Genomic DNA, 21,564 nt, shown 5'->3' with positions numbered 1-21,564 from the left:
CAATCAGGTTTTTCAGTGATCCTGAGCGACAGCATGCTGATACAAGAGAGGGTAGGACCCCACGCGCTGCAACTCCACACGCTCCATAGGTGTACCCTAGTCACTGCCATTGAAAACATTTTAATTGAAAACATTTCAATGCTGCTCTGGCAGCACCCCTCTATAGATAATTTCAGCCATATTCTATTTTCCATTTAAGATCATCCTTGAAACGTTACCTTGCACAGAACTGTAAATAGAAAACTTAAAGAAACCAAGTACTTTCAGTATCTCTGCAGCCAATGGGGCTTTCAGAAAGTTTTACTCATTCTTCAATTATCAAAGTATCAGAAGTCATAAAGCTGACAAGAAGGGGAACTGTCAAATCCCTGCAAATGCACTTCAAGAAATTTCTATTCAACTGCCTCTTTTCAGAGACATTCTTCAGTATTCAGCCATTCAGCCAGATTTTATGAGCAGAAAGGGACTCTGTCTCGACATTACCACGCTGCTCAGCTGGCACTCTTCACACTAAGGTACATAAGGAAAATAAACCTCCTCTGTTCCTTCCACTCCCTACTCACCAGAGATATTGGAAACGATTGAAAACAAGCAAACAAAAAACCAAACCTCCTGACAGGTCTTTTAAAATGCAGCCCTCAGGTTAGGAATGCAGAAGCAAGTTTTTACCACTACCCACTCAGTCCTTGCACCTATCCTAACATAACAGAAATAATGGTAACTGCCAAAACACGTGAGCATGCAATGGAAAATCTTCAGGCAGAAATGGAAATCACAGAGCAAAGATAAGGCCTTTGGGAAAGACAGCAAGTTCCATTCATCAGAGCAGTGAACATTCATCAGAGCAGTGAACAGCAATCCAGGATGCAGCTCTGCCACTGATCTAATACAACTTCAAGCACAGTTACATCAGCTCTAACCTTCGGTTCATCCAGCTCCAAAATGGCAATGTTGTTTACCTTGTTTACCACTTTCACAAGAGGCTTTCAGTTGTCTTCAGTTGCTTAGAGTGAACTCTGCCATCCTTGAATCACTTTACAGTCTGAGACTCTTTGTAGAAAGACATTAGGGTAACTCGCTCTGGGTATTTAAAACTATGAAACATTACTATGGCTTTAGTGAGATTCAGTTGCAATACAGAACCCTACTGGCTTTCCCCAAGCCAGTATTGTACAGTGTCTTTACCTTTTCTACCTAAAGGCATTGCTTTCTGTCTACGTCATTATGATGAAAAAGTAACTACCATGTCTGATCCAAGAAGTACCTGAGCACTTCCCCTCTTCTTAAAAATCTTTGCTTAAAAATACAAATACTGTCAGGAAAATACACTCATTTTTGGTATTATCTTGTCTTGTAAAAGATGAGCTGTGTCGTTCAATTCGTAAGCAAGGTCTAACATAAAAGAGCCTGGCTTTATTTCTTCCTCTGGACTGCTGGGGTTTGAGTCACATCTACTGAATCTCTCAATTATTTTTGTGCTGGCTTTAGAGATGCCAAGGGATTCCTCCATACTCCACTGATGTGCTGGTTCTGAACTTCAAGCAACTCCAAGCACTGACAAGTTTAGCCTAACTGTATTTGAGGACACAGGATAAACTTTCAAAATTAGAAACAACGCAACACTGCGAGTATAATTAGAAAAAAACAACGTGAATAAAAGCCAAACCAACTGAGATGTTTATCCTTTAGGAAAAAAAGGATTTTAATGGGCTTAAAAAGATTTCTGTACAAAAACTGCTCAGTGACCAATATTTGCCTTTCCATGGTGACAGTACTTCTGACTATTGTTCTGTTCAGCAGCAACTCCCACAGGTCTCGTAACAAGGACTATCTCTTCGGCCAGTGGTGTCTGGAACCCCTACAAAAGAGAGTTACAGAAGATTTAACTCTTGCTTTACATTCACTCAAGATTGAAAAATCTATGCTAGCTTTCAATGATTCTTTTGAGAAAGGGTCATGATGAAGAACCTTTCTGCTTCTAAGGCTGCCCTTACATAGCATTGCTCTTTTTTGGCTAAATAATTCACAAGAATCAAGCCCAGGAAGCTACACAGTAAGTATATTCAGAACAAGAACATTCACATTTGGCAGTGCTGTTATTTGTCTTCCCAAGCTAGACAAATGTTCTCCCCACCTCTGCCTATCTTTGTGGCCAAAGAAAGCGACTCCCACATCTATTAACACAAACTTTTAGATCACTATTTCAAACCTTCCACCCAGAATTCTCCTTTATTTGCATTAAGCCTGACTAAGCCTTTTCTTTTTTCCTTTAAACTGACGTCAAGCTGCGAAAATAACATAAGTAAGTGTTATGCAACCGCTTCCCATAAAATGTGCTTAAGCTCCCACAGCAGCAGAGGACAATAGCTACGTTTTGCCCATGGCTCTGGGGCACAGGAGTAAAAACGCTCCACGCGTGATGAGAGGAGGCTGATGACACACCTGTCAGCCTTCCCTGCCAGGTAGGACATGCTTCGGTTTCCAGCTGACTGTTGAAGTTTGTTAGCTCCAGCAGATTTCTGCATGGAAGAAAAAAAAACAACACAGTGAGGTAGCTGCCAAATACAGTATATTCCACGTGATACGTGTCCTGTTAGGTCCCTCCTACTTCAAGGAACACTGCTTGTTTACACTCTGAGCTTTGTTTTAGGACTTCATGCACTCGCACTGAATGCACCTGAATAAATGCTGTTTTGCTGGTCTAACCACGACATGTGAGCCACGGTATCCGTTTACCCATCTATACAGAGCAATCCATACAGGTCTAAAACCTTCTCCCAAATTCACTGCTCAGTTGCTCCCCTCTGCCCCCCCTTTCTGAAACAAGTTTCAACCGACACAGCAGAGACTGCAGGAAACTGTATTTTACACACTATCAGGCATAAACCTGTTTTACTTCTAAAAAATATTTTTAATGAGTATCCAAGAGGCTTCCTGGTACCATTTGCCTTTCAATTAAATACAGAAGGCAGAAGGTACAGGAAAGAGGCTGAAATATGAGAAATGAGCTTCAGAACTTAATGAACACCTGAGCACCCAATGAGTTGACAGATGGGCACCTATTGCTTCATGCTTGAATGCCCACTGACATCATGCATCAGCACCCAAACGCTCCATACATGAGCACTGCGCAGGATATAGTAACCCAGGCCTGCCAGAGCGACCTGTGGGGAGAGGAGGGGGCAAGAACTGCCCCATGCTGGTCACAGGCAAGTGGAAGTGTTTCCCTAAATATGTATTTGGCTGTTCTTCTCTTCAATCTCCCAATCAGAAGTTTGTGTTAATTAGCAATTAATTAAATTACACACAAAAAATATCACTTGGTGGAGAATGCAGGCAACACCTGGACCTGCCAAGGCTTGGGGTGACTGGAGTGACTTTGAGATTTTGGAGAGTGCCTTGAATTTCGTACTGGGAATTTGTGGTGGTGTGCTGTGGTCTAAGCAGTGTGCCTGTTACGCAGGGGGGCGTAGCTGTGATCAGCGTATAAAAGGAAGAAACAACGGAAGAGTCTGTGGGGCTCTGAGAGAGCTCTTCCTGAATGTGAACAGGCTATAACACAAGGCGTGAATTTGTGATTGGAAGCTGCACCTCAGTACAAAGTGCTGTTAGAGAACATTCTGCAGATCCTGAAAAAGTCCGCTACCTTTCCCAACAACTCCCCACCTGGGTACACAATATCATCAACATTTCCGTTCCTTCTTTCATGACATGTCTGTACCTTGCCTGTGTAAGCTTGTTTAGCGGGATCAAACTGTGCCGACTGCTTCGATTTGCTGCTTCCTATGGGAAAGAAGAGAGGAACTATCACTAAACATTTCCAGAAAGAACAGTACAATCCACGGTTTTCCTCTGATGATAAGGCGGTTTCACTGCAGTCTCCCATGCTAAAATCCAGAACAGTCTCTGAAGGGCATAAGAAGCCTCTGAACGGATGCTTATTACAAAGGAGTCAAATCTCCTTTGCCTCCTAGTTCCCTGGGTCCAATTAAACCAATGACTTTTCTCTGCAGAGCAGAGAAGCAAGTAGTGAACCCACAATCCCCTCAGCCAACTGTTTCAAGATTTTTGTTTCCAAACCAGAAAAAGAATGCTAAACTGTTGATTTCCCAGGTAAATTTCTTTCAATATTTCCCCACCATAAGGTAAGTGCATTGGAAGTTTGTAATGCCTTGGCATCTGTGTTCACATACAGCCTTCTCAGCTCACAACATTTTCCACAGCCTGCAGCACTCTAGCAAGAGATCCAGATCTTACCCGCAAACACTTTGAAGTTGGACTTGCTGTAATCAAAGGGGGTAAACTGCTTCGGTGCTTCCAGCTCCTCTGGTTGCTGGGAGGCTCTTGGCCGTTTCTTCTCTTGTTTTGGCAATTCTGTTCCCGTTTCACTGATGACCCTCTCTCTCTTCTTATTAGCCTGTTCCTGCTGTGAAAGCAACCCATGGAATGGAAAAAAGAACAAGTTCAAGAGAATGAAACATCTCTGTGAAGGCATGAACACCAGCATGCAGGTGAACTGTCAGTGGACCCAGGCTCCAGTGACAGCTGGGGCTGTCTGTGGCAGTAATAGTGCAGGAAGAAAGCACCGTGTTCTTCTTTGGGTCTGAACTGCTCCCTCCCTGTCCTCAGAGCAGGGGCTTTTCAGGCAAAAAAAAACAAGTTGTCATTTCACAGGATCCTAGAGGCTGAGATCTGAGATCTGTTGTCACTGCACAGACAGATCTTGGGGAACCTAGGCAAGGAAGGAGCACTGAGGTGCAGCAGTGGAACACATTCCCTTCTGAAGACACGGAGGGATGCAAAGATTTGCACAGCGCAGCTGCTAGGGGCCTGCTGCTATACATAGGACAGAACCACAGACTGCCTGCCAATCAAGGCCGTCATTCGGGTCACCTGGAATCAGCTGCTTTCAACTCGGGCAATGTTTCAGAGTAATAGGGAGCTTGGGGTTTCATTCTGAACTATGTTAAGAAGATAAAAAAAAGGCAAAGGCCGGAAGTATGGAATTCAGTGACATACCATAGCTTGCTGACGAACAGACACAATGTTTTCTGTAGCCTCTTTATACGCCTTCTGTGCCTGGTCACGATCAGCTAGGGAAACAAACAAGCATTACTGTAAAAAGCAGAAGTAAATTACACATGAGGTTCGAGAAATCTCTGTCAAACAATCTCATCCATTAGAAAATCCATCACCTAAGGTATTCTTATGACTGAGAAACAACCTAAATGTATTGTGAAAAAGCATGCTAGCCAACACATTGAGGAGCGGAAGAATGGCTTTACCTGACTGCTGGGCTGCTTTCTTTTTTATTTCTTCCTTGGACTCCTTCTGTACTTGTGTCTGACTCATCAACTTCCATCGATTGCTGATCTACGATGAAAAAAATTACCTGGGATCATTTTCTTTGAAGTTTTATGGCAAAAGGGAGTTTATAAACCTGCTACCACATGCTGGTCTTCATTAAGAAGTACAGAAGATCAAATTGGATTGTAAAAGAGATTAAGATCTGCTGCACCATGTAAAGTAAAACCATGTGCTTTAAAAGTTCTTGAGCTACAAACAAGCCCAATGAGAACAAAGGCAGATACAGGCTTCAGTAGTAGTTTGTAGCTTTGACAGACAGGGACTGCAGAGTGGAAGGTCTCCAATTCTAGGTTCTTTGAGGAATACGAATGCTATAGAAACAATGAACCACTGATTCAGAAACACATTAAGTTTCTCAAAACTTATTCTTTTTTCTAAAAAGAACTCAAGAAAAAAAATTGCTGAGGTTCCCAAAGGAAAATAATCTACTTGTTTCTTTTGTAGTACTTGGCAGGAAATTTTAAAATTAGCCTTACTTCATAAATTTTTGATGACGGATCAAACTTTGCAGACTGTGAGACATAGGCAGGATTCTGTTCTGAAGGTAAGTACTGTAGAGAGGAAAAAAAAATTTTTCTTTAAATACAGCATGTGACATTAGTGCTCATAAGCTCATTGCTACAATGCTACTTAAAATGTTCCACATCAAAGGGTTCATATTCAAGAAGCAAGAAGCATTCTACAGAAAGAGAATCTTTTGGAAAAAGTCATTACCACAGCTATAGCCAACGAAACATTAAAGAAAATACAACCAATCAACGTAAAAAAAACCACCACAAACCCAAAAAAAATCAAACAAACCAACCCCAAACATACACCAGAAAACAGTTGTTTTGATACTACTTCCTAATAATCTGCCACTCCCAATCTCTAGCAAAGTATTCTATTGTTCTCGTTTCATTCATTAGAAGAATAAAATCAGCTCACTAACTTCAGGCACAGAGATGAAAATGTGATGCAAATTAAAGAAACCTCAACCTCGATTAAAAAAAAGGAGAGGTCTGTTTACGACATAGAAAGACATATCTAAGAGGCAATTCAACATGTTTTGAAAACAAAACCACATGTTTATGCTTTCAAAGGGCAATCTCCCAATTCCAGTAAGAAAGCAGCAACTAATGCTATATCAAGATCTTTCATGTAGGCTGGAAAAACAGCTCAGAGCATCCTCCACACAGGGTGGTTTATCAGTACCATTACAAATACACACTGGGTTTTACCCAATTTTGAATTTGAATTTTACCATTCTAAATGGATTTTCAAAGGACTCCATTATACGTTGAGCTTTCTGCTGTGCAGTTGTTAAAACTTTCTCATTTCCGTCATCTTCATCGCATTCCTTAAAAAAAAACAAAAAACAAAGAGAGAAGAGACATTAATTTTTAGCTTTGGCTACTGCCATTACAGGCACAGTATTTCTCACTTTATCTGAAACTCCAGTGATGGCAGTAATCCTCTGTAGAGGTTTAATTAATTTGCTGGCCTCCTCACCCAATTATCTTGGTTATGCCATATGCTTGACAGGAAGCTAGTACCTGCCAGTACCTATGCATGTCTTACCTTACTATTTCTTGCAACACTACTACACAGTTTTACCAGATTATTAAGTATGTTTTCCTATACTTAAAACACTGACAGTATCACAGACGTTGCTTACACTGAATATGCTGACAGTAGCAGTAGCAACGAGGCATGTTGACTCTGGCTGGCCACCCTGAATATTCATTGTTCTCTCACTGTCTGAAAAGAGAGAATCATGTTCCAAGACTGGTGCAGACTCTACATAAAAAAAAAAAAGATTTTTTTATTAGATACTTGTATATTATACTGCTCTTTGTGTAACAAGATTCACTGAAAGTATCCTCAGTACTGCTTATTTCCCCATATCAAAGCCATATCATGTCATTATTATCACAGTTTGTAGGTTAAGTCCAAATTACCCAATGCGGAGTTGTTCTGAAAATCATCCATAGGAATACGGGAACTGTCATGTGGTCCAAAGAAGGTATTCTCCAGCCTCTGCAGAAAGATTCACATTGCAAACACCATCAGTACACTACCCTATGAACCCGTATGTGTTTTCAGATACTGCACAGATACTTAAAGTTCAAAGAAAAGGGTGAAATTCAGAGACTGAGTATTTTTAGTATAACTCACCTGCCAGAGCACATTACATCTGGCATCAAAAGCGTATCTGTGCAAATACCCACAGGCTAACAGAGATGCTTTACTTCATAAACAGGAGAATAAATGAGGCAGCCTTAGAAACTCATCTGAGACTTCCCTTCTTAAAGATCTATCAATATAGGCTGACACACATGCAACTGCCCAGCATCTAGAGTGTTTGCTGATGAAGCCTTAAGTGCTGTTGTTGTGATGGTTTGTAAAATACCAATTTACAGCTGGTAATGTTACGAGTCTAGCACAGAAAATAAACATTAAGCTAAAGTAGAGGGACCTGTAAAATGGATTAGAATAAAGAATTTACTAGAAGGTAAAATTTTGCTATGTTTTTTTTTATTTGAGTTTAATGCTTGAGACATCAGGTAACAAATATTATGCAAACACTACCTCCGGGTTGGACAGAGGTGCCCTCTTCTTGACTGTCAAAGCAATCTCCGACTAGAATGGGAGAGAAACATAATCAGTTAACTGCACCTGATCTATTTCTTCTAGGTTAGCCTCCTCACTACGTTTTCAATACATTTATTACAAGCTAAAATTAATTTATTTCTTCTTTTGCTGCATATGGATGCATTTAAACGCCTCACACAGAAAGCACACGTTCATGCTCACAAATGGTTTTGTTTCATCAAAGGAAGAAGACCATACTAATATCTACATGCTGATGATGGGTTTTATCTAATGAATATAAGTGTTGGTTGGTTTGTTTGTTTGCTTCACCATAGTGGAAAAAGATTTATGAACCCATTTATACAGCCTACTAATTCCACAAGGTCCATTTCTTCCTCACACAGGTAAATGTGCAATGTAAGGATATGGCACTGTACGGGCAACTGCACCCCGTTCAAGTAGTGCCTGTTCTTGTCCTGCTCTAGCTTTCCAAGGAACTACACCATGTCTAAGCCAGTACACATCAGACAACAGATGGGCAGGAAAAATCTGCCATGTATCTTTCTGCTCCACTACAGAACACTATACTCAATTCAAGCAAACTTCAGCACACAACTCAGCACCACAGGTCACCATTTAGCTCTAGTACCTGGCTTATGGAAAGCAAGTGATGACTCTCTTGTGTGATACAAGCTACTCCTACCTTGAGAAGCGGCATCTCTCGGGCCTGCTGAATGAGAAGATGCAATTCATTAATCTGCTGGCGAACTAGTGGTGGGACTGGATTACAGCAAGCAATGATGCCCTGGGGTTCTCTAAAGAGAGATGAGAAAAATTCAGGGTGCTGTATTTATGGCTGATGTTAAGCATTTGCATTCAAAGGATGCGCAACCAGATATAACCACAGGCCTGACTGCGACAGGACAAGTTAGATTAATCTGTCAGAGTTCGTTCTCCAAGATGAAAATTTTTCTGTACTCAGTTTGTGCAGGTAAGGAGAAACTGTTAATGCAGCTCTCCACTCTTTTCTGTGGTCTGTCTGCCCTCATCTTCATTTTGTTCCTTGTTCAGCATTCCTCTATGGAAGCTGGCAGTGGACTTGCATTTAAGGATGCATTTTTATCATTCTCAAGCATGGAACGCTAGATGATGAGTGCCAAGTGTTTGAGGAAAATGTTGCATAAAAGTAGGTGTTGAAAGGGATCTGCCCCCACTCAGCTCCCTTTGAGAGCTGACAAAAACAGATGTTATAGGGGAACTCTTACTTGCTCTGTAATACTGTAGGAATCTCAGGGTGGGGTGGGGCAATGTGTGACATAACGCAATGCAAAGGAATGTGTTTTATTAGTGGAATAAAATCACAGAGATGTATATCCCAGAATTCTGGAGGCTTCTGAAGGAATACTGCAATTTATTTCTCTTGCAAACTGAAGAACTACAGAGAAAAGCAGTATTGTCAGCTGGAAGAAAGGGACCAACTGCAGAAGTAATTACACACTAGGAAACACCTTGCTGGGTATTAAAATCAAGTGAGACTCTTCAAGGATGAGCAAAACTTACTTGGGCAGCTCCTCTGCTATCTTCAATAACATATGATTTGGTAACACATATCTACAACACAAAGAGGCAGTGTGAATGTCAGCGAAAAATTACCTTCAAACTGCACAACTCTACCCCATTTCACAACGTCTGAAGAGATGAAATCATTTAAGAAGAAATTAAGCAGGGCAGATCTAGACACCCAGAAGAATTTAGTGCTATCATAACAGGACTTCTGTTCTAAATGTAAAAAGTTGTCTGATTCAGTACACTAATTTCCATTATGTAACAGAATGGTCCCCTCTCGGGGATGGTTGCACAATCCAATAGACTCATTTAAGCCAGTATTCGTAACAAGTAACTTCCTACCCTGTACTCTCATCCTCCTGACGTGCCGTCTTGTCTCTCCATGCAAACAGCAACCTAAATGCTGCTAGCTGCTGTGTGTTGAGATGTTTTTTCTGCCTCCTGTAGAGTTCAAGATAGGATTCATCTGAAAAGAGGGGCTTGATGTATTTCTGGATAGGAAAAAAAGAAACACTTGTTGAAAAAAAGAACACTTGTTGAGAAAAAGAAACACTTGTTATCAAACCAGTGCTTTCTAGGCTGCCTTGCTTCATCAGGACAGAACGTCATGCAGATGTAAGGGGACTGAGTAAACTCAGGTATAATGTATCCTGGAGTTGGTACTTTCCACACATGCAATGTAATTGCCTCGTAATGCAACTCCACCAAGGCTTTGAAGTTTTAGGAATGTCCAGCAGAACTGGAAATGCACCATCTCCCTGGGGAAAGGCACACCTGGAAGCATCAGGAGGCCAAGGTGTGCCAGCATTCAAAAAATAGCAAGAGGGAATCTGAACCCAAGGATTTTGGCTAGCGAAACAAGTGACAGCATATAACAGTGTGAATTTATACAGCTGATTTCAGTCATGCAGAAATGGGGGGGGGGGGAGGGGGGGCAGGGTACATGACACGACTGAAAATGAGTCTATGCAACAGACGTAGAAAGAGGCGAAGGACTTTATGCCCTAGTAAGCCCGTATTCTGATCCAGGTAATCCAACAAGCTGAAGCTTTACCTTCAGGCAGATATCTCTGCTGCGTTGCCACACAATCTGGAGCTGAGTGGGCTGCTCGTTACCTCTCTCCCATAGTGCCTCCCTCACTTTATCGTAAATGTAGAGTAAGTAGTGAGTGTCATCACGGGCATACTGAATCATTTCTTCTGGCAAAGGGCTAGAAAAAGAGCCAAAATTATAATAATGCATTTCAGTTGCCCCAAAAAATCATCTTCCCTTTGCAGAGCACACTAGGGCAAACTTCATCTGAAGCATGCTAAGAACTAACATGGAAATTCTTCTGCTTCTGTCCTGAAGAACTTGTTGGGCAACAGCAGCAACATGCTGTGCAGTCTCCTATCCCGATGACATCTTGTTCAGATGCTGGATGCTGTGTAGCTAAGTCAGATGGCAGAACTGCCTGCTGTGGTATTTGTCACAACTTCTTTCTCTCTGCAGAGCCTACATAAACTAAATCTGGGACCTCTGTGGTGTGCAAAGTCCATCCCCACAGCCAGGCTCACTGCTCTAACTGCACACTGCTCTATCTACTTTGGGTGACTGATCATTTTTGGGGGACTCTTGAGAAGACAAATACTGACTTTCTCTGTACCACTGCAGTGGTTCAGTGCTGTTCCTAAGCAGCAAGCTTCCAGGAACTTTTTATTAAACAATCCTCCCTCATTTACCCCAGATAATTCAATTTCTGAAGAAACATATGAAAATGTAACACTCAGGAGAACTTCTAGCACTTCCAGATAAATGCTGTGCTTGTTCACTTTGAGATTAACCTACAACTGTGGGGCTTGCAACTAGAAATATGCTTCTGCCCTAAAATTCAAACAAGTGCTGCCTTGTAGCTGCAGCACATCTAAGGGGTCAGTTCTTACCGTATCCTCCAGTCAGCCAACTGGTACTGCTTGTCAGCATCCACATTGCAATACAGCTTCAGCAAGTGGTCCAAAGAGTGCTTGCCGAGATTGAGAAGACGAGCAGCTTGGTGAGTATCAAACATGTTCACCAAGTACAGGCCAAAGTCTTTTTGCAGCCATTCCACATCTGAATCAGCACCATGAAGGACCTTGAAAACCAAAAGAAATTGAGAATGATATGAAGAACATTTATTCTCTAGTCTGTTAGTGCTGTGGTTTCATATTCATGTGTCTTGGACCAGATTGCTTTTTTCTCTGACCTTCAGCATTAAGTGCAGGACAACTAAATGAGTGCGCTCAGCAAGTAATTTCCCTCTTGCATCAAGGAAACAGGCACATGAACAAATTATAATGAAAGCCAAGAGACCAAGACAGAGCATACAGTGTGCTTGCAATGACAATAAAGTTCAAACAATCAAAAAACCCCACAAGGAATTCTGGTGAATTTGGCAGCTGACCTTCACAATTGCAGGGTCTGTGAAAGTCTCATTGAGAATGTTCATGTCACTGCGCAACTCCAGCGTGTCAATAATGAAGTCTTCTGTTCGGGTGGAAATCTGCATCAGGCATGTCAAGCCCAGGAAGCTCCTGTAGGAATGGTGCTGAAAAACACAGGAGAGAGATGTTACTTTCACCACAAAAGTAATACTACGAAACATACAGCACCCCAAATGAAGGAAGGAACATTAACAGAGGACTTCTCAAAGCAAAAGACAATCAGATGAACAACTTTTCTCTTTGCAGGCACTAGCATGACAAAAAGCAGCACGGGCAGAATTTAAAAAAGATTAAATTCAGTACGAAATATGCAGCCGTTACTATCATTAAAATATTGCTAGTTTGATTCAGCCTCCTAGACAATATCTGATAGCTTAGAACGACAAAGTAAATACATATAAAAGAACACTAATAGCAGAATAAAGAGAAGACTCAAAACCAGGAAGAACATAATGGTCTCTTAGGCTTTAACAGCATACACAACAGCATAACTTTTAAACAAAAAAGGCAAATTAATTACCTCTAAGTCCAGGGCAAATTCTTTACAGTTCATAAGCTTTTCATTCAGTTCTACCAGCTCATCCAGTGTGGTGACAAAATGACAGGGTGTTTCCTTGATGGGCCTGTACATCTGGCAGAGCAAATTATTAGGAACGGTATGTTCTCTGTCAATTCCCACCCCTGACCTCCACCATCAATTCTAAAATTTGTCAATTATGGCCAGCTGCAAACTTACTGCATCTGCTAGCAAATTAATGTGGGCACCAACCTGGGGCTCTGGTTTCTTGAGAACTCCATCTGGTGGAGAAAAATGCTCCAGTTCGTACTGGTAAGGGTGAGCAAACCTGTGGAAATTAGGAAAATAGGCACGGACTAAACTTCAGTCATCTTTATGAAGCCAGTGCACAGAGACTTTGAGAGCTCTGGTAGTTTCCACAGCGAGTAGAAATTTTGTCTCTTGTTAAGGACAGGTTTAAAGTAACTGCAGTTGACTAAAGCGAATCACACGCAACGCAGTGTGCAGACACAGACACATGCAGAGCTGTTACACATAAATGCCATCAGCACAAAGGGACCGTAGAAGTGCATGTTCATCAATGCACTCCAAGCACCTTGCTGTCAGTTTAATTTCTTACATGTCTTGCTCAGTTTGCTGCGTCCTCTGCTGGTGTATGAAGTCTGCCAAAGCAGCTGGTACATCCAAGTCTTCAGGGCGCTCCTTTCGTTCCCGTCCACTTTTTGTGAGGGCTGAACAACCAATATGGAACAACTGGACTGGGTCCCACACACAACATTCTCTGCCTACTACTACTCTCTCCCCTCCACCCATCACAGGATCCCATTAAAATCACGAGCTATCAAAAACTTAGTAATTTAGACCTGCAGCTTTAGCTGCCAACAAGATTTCTGTCTGCGCCTCCAATGATAGTTCAGTTACTAGGTTTTATCAGGCTGTCGTTAAGTGAGTTGCAAGGTGGTTCTGCTGAGAGCTTGGAAGGAGATTGAAAAATATTCAGAAAAATCTTTCAATCGTTCCCACGTACTAAAGCACAACCCACATCAGTGCAGACCATGGATGAGTCATCGTCAGCAGCGACAAGTTGTCGAGACAGGATATTTCACTGGCAGCTTTGATAAAGCAGCCAAACCAAATCCAGATCTAACCCTACACCTGCTGCTCTTAAGTAATTAGAAAGAGTTATCTGTAAAACCAGCCAGACTAACAGACCAGTCAACACAACTCCTGGTACCAGGGGAACTCTCACCATGGACGTTCAATGGCGGCAAAGAGAAGCAGCAGAATACCTGTTTAGAACAGGTTAATTACTGTATACCAACAAAAATACACTATATGTTGACCGACCCTTACGCTGCACATATATAAACAACAGAGCCACGAAGCTTACTTCATCTGAATGGTCAACATCTGCTGTTACTCATTTTTACAGTCAATGATTCCTCTCCTGTATTGTGAAGACAGATTTGTGTCAAATGTTCCCAACAGATTACCAAACAAAAGGGAAACATCTTACCTTCAGGCAAAGGTTTTAAAGCATTTGGCTTGATAAAAAGTTTAGGTACAAAGGGAGTGTTGGAATTGTCAATCTTTTCCCGAAACTTAAGCTGTGGTCGAGAGATGTTCTTGGCATGAAGCAATCGGAAAGTTTCAGACTTGGTTCTTTTGTGGGATTCTCCTGCCTATTAAAAAGAAAGCAAACCACAAATAAAATTAATGTGACTTAATAGATGTCTAGAATCTCTTTTACTCAGGCTGACCCAATTTTCAGAGGAATAAAATTATGCCTCCAACTCAAAAGTGGGCCTGGCCACTCTTTTGCAGTAAGAGTTCTGAACCTAAGAATGAAAGTTCTTGGAATCAGGACTCCGAATTCCTAAGAACGAGTACAAGGAAAGCTGTTGTGTGCATTAAACTAAATTGGCAACTGAAAGCACACAGATTCCACAATCAAGTTTGTATAAAACAGAAGGGAGTAAGAATGCACGAAAAAATCTGAGGAAACATTTAACCACTAAACTTCACTGGAAAATCTGTAGCATCAACGCTAGGACAAAAACTTATGACAGCACAGCAAACTGAGTGCAGAGGCCTCACCTTGCGGTTCCAGCTGGAAACAATAGTCTGTGGAAGCTGCAGCCCAGCAGGGAGGACTGGCTGCTGGTTTTTGTTCACTCCTGCTGCTTCATCCAGTAAAATACCCTAAATTCCAGAAAAAGAAAATTTACAGACCCATTCTCAGGTTACGATGCTATTATGCCAGGCTGCATTTAGTCTCCTCACAGGTTACGTATTATCTTCACTACCTTTGGGCCACGACTTATCTGCTTTAGCTGCTGTGAACACTGGTCTAGTATGCAGAAAAGCTTTTTAAATAAAATGAAAAGTCATCAGATTACAGAAACACTAAACGTAATTGTAGAAGTGCTACCTCTGAGATTTATGTCATAAAAAAACCTGTGACAGCTGAATAGCTTACACAAACAGTATACAGGAATAATTTGCTCACCACTCTTTCAAGAATGACGTCATTGGAGTCAACCAGCATATCAAATTTATCTTCCAGCTCTGTTACTTTGCTGCGATCTTTCATGTGGCTGCGGCAGCCATGGTATTGCATCACCCTGCTCATGCTTGCAAGGGAACAGCACAGATATTAGCAACTTAAATGAACGCTAAACCATCCAATTCATTCCAACTTTCTGTATCTTAGAAGTTTGAAAATTGAGAAAATGCAGTACTTGTATATAATGTTGAGTGAGCAGCGAATAGAAAAAACACCTATACAGTGCTGTTATAATGAATTTCTTTGGAATCATCCGACTTTCTAAACAGATCGCCTAGTATGTTTTTATCAGCCTCTGCTCACTCCATAGTTCTTTACCTAAACCATTATGAAAAATATTCTGTAAACTTGTTGTTTAAACTGCGAACCGCTAGAAGAGTAGCTAAAATTTGTAAGTGACATAAAACATCCTTTTATCTCCAACCGGCCTGGAGTTTCCAAAGGGGGACGCTATGCTCTGTTTCGGTTTGGAGGCTACTGCCAGCGGCACAGACTCAGACGCACCCTTACCAGTGGAGGAGGCGGTGGCCCTGCGTTTCGCAGTAGGCGCGGAAGCCAGGGAAGCTTCGGTAGAAGTCGTACTCGTCGCCAGGCCGGGGGAGCCCATTGGACGCCTTTGTTGCTGCCACCACCGTGCCCAGAGCGTACTGTGCAAGAACACCGTTACCAAAGAACAGCGCTGTCAGCGCCTTCCCAGGTTATTCCATTTACCCAGGGGGCTACCTGACAGAAACGCACCGCGCCGAGCCTGCCTGAGGCACGACTAGCCCTAAGACCTGTTACCCTCGGGGTTTTTCACACAACTAAGTTCACGACATCTTGCTATAATTCCTTTAAAGTGACACAAGTGTAAGACAACGGGCTCCCAACGCTCGTTTTGGTACTTAAGGCAGGACACAACGCTCGCTGGAGCCGCAGGCACGCAGACGGCTGCTGTGGTACGTTTACGACACAGACTGCGGGGCAGCCCCACAGCCCCCGAGGACGGGACTACAGCTCCCAGCATGCCCCGCGGCCCCCTCGCGCGCAAACCGCCCGGCCGCCACAGCCCGAGCCGCGCAGGGCACGCCGGGACCCGTAGTGCACAGCACCCGCCCCGATCCCCCCCGCCCCACACCTTGACGAAGGCGTCGGCGTCATCGAAACCGGGCAGCGCCGCCTCCCCGCGCTTCGCCTCCGGCTCCGGCTCCCCGGCCCGGTCCTCCGGACCGCCGCTCCCCTCTCGGGCCGCCAAGCTCCCGGCCGCCGCCGCCGCCGCATCGCTCCCCCCGTCAACGGCGGCCGCCATCTTGCCCCCGCAGCCACGCGACGTTGAGGAGCTCTCGCGACAGCGACGGCGGGCGGGAAGGAGGCGGGAGTGGGGGGTGCGCATGCGCAACGGGGAGGCGGCGCCTGGGCTCCGCTGTGGCGCCCCCTGGCGGGAAGCGGAGGGGGGGCGGGCACTCAGGGGCCCTCAGCGCCCCTCAGGGGGAAGGGGGCGACCCCCGGGGACCCTTCTTCCCACAAGTGACAGCCACCACTTTAATTCTGTCTCCAGCTGCTGGCGAAAGGGAAATCTAGCCAACCACCTGACCTGCTGCAGAAACGGTCCTTCCAGGAAACTTTTTCTTTTAGAAAAAAAAATCTTCCTCTGCTTCCCCGTCTTTGCCTAAAAGGTTCTTGGGAATAAACAAGAACAGTCATATGTTTCTAGGTTTTGGTGTAATTTATTGGCACAAAAATATTCAAATACAACATGGCATCTAAACATGGCTACTCTGTTGTATTTTGTGCATTGTTTTTAATATGTTTTATTCATAAATCATAACTTTATCTTCACCCTCACATTTAATAACCATTATTTTCTGTTTCAAGTTAGGACCAGCTCTCCCCCTTCTGCCTCCTATGCTAATTATTAACTTGCCCTAGTTATTTCCTGATACTGCTTTTTAATCCGGAGGCTGTGCGAAGCTCCCAAGTGGTATTTCATTTATACCCTGCACCCAGTTTGCCACCAATCAGTCTGCACAGAGGCACCCGATTTTGCTCAGCTCAAGGTCTTAAATTCTTAGGTCTGCACCAAAATCCTGTTCTAGTCTGAGACACGACTCCTGCACTAATGTAATAAGCAGATAAACAGTTTTCAATTTGGGGATAAGAATCTAGTTTGAAAACAAGGTAACAGGATGAAACAAATTCTGCTTCTCTTCCCTCTCCACTTATCTAGCACAGCCCCAGAACAAAATGAAGCCTCCTGCACAACTGCATCGAGCTCACTGCAGTCACATCAATACGACTGATAAGGGCAGTAATTAATCTCCAAATGACTTAGTTACATTGCAAAATAAGTCAAAACCCGTATATAGTTATATTCAATGGATCACCAGTTCCCCAAAGACCAAGTGGAGCCATAGACATCTGCGGTACAATCAGTCTTCACTGTCCTGGAAACCCAAATCGAGTGTTGTGTTTCAGACAGCTTGTGTTTTCCCAACAGCAGCTATAAATTGGCTTAAACCAACTTTTAATATACAATAACTCTTTACATTTACATTTCAAAATATTTGACAAAGGCTGTATATCAGTCCAACGTTCAGTTTGTGTTTGTAGAAGAACAAATTGGAGTGCAAAAGCCTCCAGAATAAAAGGCTGTGGATACTTTGGAATCTTCTGTTACCAGAAAGGACACCTAAAGAAAACAAAGATAGTGTAGTAATGCTGACTTGCATACAGTTTCACAAAGGCAACACTGAGAAGGACTGAGATTGCCAAAGTACCTTTTTAAAGACATATTGTAGAAAAAGTTGACAAGCAATCCCCATGCTTCTTTCCAAACTAATGCTTAAAAAAACTAAAAAGGTCTGTTCCTTAAGCACAGTCCAACATTAACTCTCTCTCAAATGATTTAGCTAAGTATCTGTCATTTTACGCTTTCTTCAGAATATGTGGTTCTTTGCTGTAATCAGTGACCAACACAAGCCTTATTTCAAACACTTAAAATATTCAGGCTGACTGCAGTTGAAATGTCCTAAAATCCCCATCACTACTTAAACAAAAAATTTACTTTCTTTTGGTGGACTGTCTATGGGATGTCTGTCATAAGCTTGCAAATTTTGCTAGAGCAGATGCAACATGTCAGAAGGCTCTAACACATCACTAAGTACACAAGAAGTGATATTTTTGTTGGCTGTTCTCTACTCATGTTATTCGTTCCAGAGAAGATTTTTGCAAGGTTAGCTAAATGACAAACTCACCATCCAATGTAGCACTGGCACAGATTCTCATGAGAAGTAGCTTGCTTAATGAGTAATTCTACTTGTGTGGGTACATCAAGAGTTTCATCATGAGAGAAGTCTCGACCTGTGAAATTAAGGTATGATAAAACATAAATGGAAGTCACAGGTCACAAACATAAATTGCTTCTGGGTGGCAAGTTAAGGACTGATGGGACTTTTACTACCCTTCCCTTATTGTATATAAAATACAAAAATTTCCAAAGATGGAGAACATCTAAAGGCAGAGAGTCCTGTTTTTGACATTGTGGTTTCTTCCTTTCATCTTCTTCAAATAACAGATTTAAAGAAGTGTTTTCCAACAACAGGTGGCTTTCTAGTAGCTGGAATCCTAGTCCCAATCACTTCAAGTGCATTAATTGGCAGGTGGAGAGTATTTTCACATAAAACTTTGAAAGCCTGAAATTTTTACAACTGAACGCTGCCAACTATAAAGCAGGACAGTAGACATTTGACTTCCATCAACAACCTATGATGTTTAAAATATGAAGTCTGTTTAACTACAATCAGGACTGTACTTTTCAAATCAGGCTAATTTCTTCCTAAATGCAGGCAGCAGCACATTAGGCATTAGACAAAACAAAACAAACAAAAAAACTCCAAGAAAACAGGCAGTTAATCAGAATATGTTAAATTAAAGCATTAACACAAAATATGAACACTAAAAGTAGCACAGATCCATCTTATCAGATTTTATGTGCATCTCACATAAACATAAATACATGCTCACCAGTGAGTTTATCTCGAACCCTGTTGATAATTTGAATTGCTTTCTTATTTAGAGCTTCCGGCTTCACTAGACCGTCTCCTACTACAAGACAGAAGTTAAAACAAAACCCGAAGAATTAGGACTTCATCTAAACAATAAATACATTCCCCCTACTGTTACATCTGCCCTTCCCAAATACCATTCTGAGAGCTAACAAACCCAAATACCAGTCCATTTTCTGTCACCATTTTTGGAATTGAGAACAGGTAATTATATTCCTTATCTATGCTGACGAGGAACTGTATGTGTCCTATCTCAGGTGACTGTATCAGGATCAAGGTGAAATTTCCATATTTAAGAACAATTTCTGCATCAGTGTGAAAACTTTAAAGAAACTTACTGAAGGAATGGATGGATTCAGGCACTGTGGTCCCAGTTTTCTTATGGGCTGTCTCACCCAGTTCCACACTGTCCAACATTTCTTTTGATAAAAACATGAAAACAAAAACACAAACTTAAAACTCAAATGCAGGTAAAGTAACATTCTTTTGGACACATTAATAAAACTGTTTTACCAGCTCCTTCAAAAAGATCAAAGAGTGACAAAGCACATTACACATATCTATTGCTAACAGAAATGTATCACAGGAGCAAACATTGTTTTTCCCCTGCTAATATACCCAAAGGCCTGTTCCAACTTTTAGGAACATTTTGTATAAGTGTACTTGAAAGATACTTCGAAGTGATACACAATTAATTTAAAACTACATCAAAAATGTTTATCTATAAAACACTCCATATGAAATGCTGTCACTATTCTGTAGTCCAAAAGCAAACTCCTAAGATTCAGTGTAATAAATCTTCAACACCCAGGTGACTACTTGCCAAGTTTTGCACACTAAAATTTGTTAGCTAAGTAAATAACTATCAGATGTCAATTATTCCTTGGATTACATCAGTTCATATGCTCCAGAAGGGTGTTAATGTAACTGTAAAAGAGCGTCTGCTCTTTGAGCCAAAGTACTGAACTCGCCACTTCCAGTCCAAAAGCTAATGACAATAAGCTCTTTGTCTACTTTTGAAAAGAAAGAAGACTTAAAATATCTTCCCAGCCTTGTACACTGTTAAAAAAGTGCTCCAAACATTTACGATACACAACATTGTTTTTACTCACCTACTGACTGACTGGCTGAGTAGGAGTCTGTTCTTGTTCGTGAGCGCTTATTGCCCTTTGTATTTGCTGCAATAAAATAAAGGGTTGAAAAGTATCAACTGGGATTTGAGTGTTTTGCAGCAAATTTGTGTGTCGCTAAATTCTGCATCTGTTTAAGGGCAAACGGGTTTTAACCACCATGCTAAATTTACAATACAATCCCTAAAAGCATGTGCAGTAAATAGCACTTGCAAACCAACAATTTAATCAGACTGTCCTCAAACAGACACTGGGTTTTAGGACTCCGGATTTCTTGTATGAATAAGACTTGAATCAGAGTGATGAGTCCTCCTGCTGACAAAGTTTTATCAGAATAACTTACTGTCCATCAGCCTCCAGTTCAATAACGGATCATACACAAAGGCTTCAAGCACAGCCATGACACTGTCCTTATGTTCACGCAGGACTTCCATCACTGTGTGACAGGTGATTCTGTAATTGCCATCAAGGCCTGTCACCTTCAGAAAAGAAAGAAGTGAATCAACCATGCTGCTTTGTTTGCTATACAACTCCAACCCTATTTTTCAGGGAGCAGGGAACAGCTTCTGCTTTGAATTGAAATTCTCTTCTGCCATTCTCTGTTCGTTAGGAGAACACGATACATGTTCATTATCCTCTGTGCTCCCTTCTGCCATCAAGATGATCGTTGTAAAGTACCATGCTACTGGCTGCGTTTGGTTGACACAAATAGCTGTTTGAAATAAGGAAACTGAGGAAGGCCTGAGAAACTGGATTTTTTTTTTTTAATCTTTTTTTCATCAATGAAAAAGCTGCTTTCCACAGTAATGTATTGTGAAGTCCACAGGAGATATTTTAACTTACAGAAAATGCAGCTGAAATATTAACACCTCTCCTTTGTGCAGGACTGGAGAGGTTTAACCCACAACAGTAAATACAGGAAAAAAAAAAGATAAATTGGTGCCACCTTCCCGAGGAATAATTCCTTTCATATTAAAGAGGGGATGTATACCTCCATAGCATTTGTCAGCATCCTCGTTAACCTAAACGGAATCTTCTCAGGGAACTTCTCTCTTGTCATTGCAACCTACACACATGATAGAGAATTAATAAATCAGTAGCAAACCTATTATTTAAGAATTAATAAACACTTTTCTTCTTGCTTCAACCCCAAAGGTTGTATTACAAACAGAAAATAAGTCCCAGCGTTGTTCTTGAGTTTCAACAAATTCTGTGGAGAAGCTGGATAATTAGCTAGGTAACAAGGAAAACCTAAACATGTGCCCATGTTGCTACTGTTAAGCAACAGACTAGACTGCCTATCATCAGCTTAAACTGCTCCAAAAAATTTTATGGAAA

At 41.8% G+C, this 21,564-nt stretch overlaps 2 protein-coding genes across 7 annotated transcripts in view; both read right to left on the bottom strand.

Annotated features, from left to right (window-relative positions):
* Positions 1-1,677: 1,677 nt before the first annotated feature.
* EXOSC10 (exosome component 10) lies at positions 1,678-16,378 on the bottom strand. 2 transcript variants are annotated; one of them, XM_080564549.1, is made up of 25 exons: positions 16,171-16,378; positions 15,564-15,700; positions 14,997-15,120; positions 14,585-14,689; positions 14,004-14,169; positions 13,107-13,218; positions 12,740-12,815; positions 12,491-12,601; positions 11,931-12,074; positions 11,431-11,621; positions 10,562-10,718; positions 9,850-9,998; positions 9,502-9,552; positions 8,645-8,756; positions 7,939-7,989; positions 7,308-7,386; positions 7,025-7,146; positions 6,611-6,706; positions 5,844-5,918; positions 5,286-5,373; positions 5,020-5,093; positions 4,258-4,426; positions 3,722-3,783; positions 2,443-2,519; positions 1,678-1,858 (listed from the first exon to the last, which is right to left on the bottom strand). In XM_080564549.1, the coding sequence occupies exons 1-25, from the start codon at positions 16,339-16,341 to the stop codon at positions 1,828-1,830; spliced, it is 2,730 nt and encodes a 909-aa protein (XP_080420675.1). In that variant the 5' UTR covers positions 16,342-16,378; the 3' UTR covers positions 1,678-1,827. The 2 variants fall into 2 exon arrangements, with proteins under 2 accessions (XP_080420675.1, XP_080420676.1); XM_080564550.1 differs by having other exon boundaries at positions 7,025-7,107.
* A 361-nt stretch (positions 16,379-16,739) lies between these two features.
* MTOR (mechanistic target of rapamycin kinase) overlaps positions 16,740-21,564 on the bottom strand; it is a 65,880-nt gene continuing 61,055 nt past the window's right edge. For all 5 annotated transcript variants that reach the window (XM_080564534.1, XM_080564536.1, XM_080564537.1 and 2 more), the window contains 7 exons: positions 21,218-21,292; positions 20,570-20,705; positions 20,209-20,274; positions 19,435-19,515; positions 19,056-19,136; positions 18,287-18,392; positions 16,740-17,721 (listed from right to left, as the gene is read on the bottom strand). In XM_080564534.1, coding sequence (XP_080420660.1) covers positions 17,706-17,721; positions 18,287-18,392; positions 19,056-19,136; positions 19,435-19,515; positions 20,209-20,274; positions 20,570-20,705; positions 21,218-21,292 — 561 coding nt within the window. In that variant the 3' untranslated portion in view covers positions 16,740-17,705. The remainder of the gene's footprint in view (positions 17,722-18,286; positions 18,393-19,055; positions 19,137-19,434; positions 19,516-20,208; positions 20,275-20,569; positions 20,706-21,217; positions 21,293-21,564) is intronic.

The sequence above is a fragment of the Anser brachyrhynchus genome (genome assembly GCF_964034855.1).
Source record: "Anser brachyrhynchus genome assembly, chromosome: 21".
NCBI lineage: Eukaryota > Metazoa > Chordata > Aves > Anseriformes > Anatidae > Anser > Anser brachyrhynchus.
This window is presented reverse-complemented; position numbering and strand designations above follow the sequence as displayed.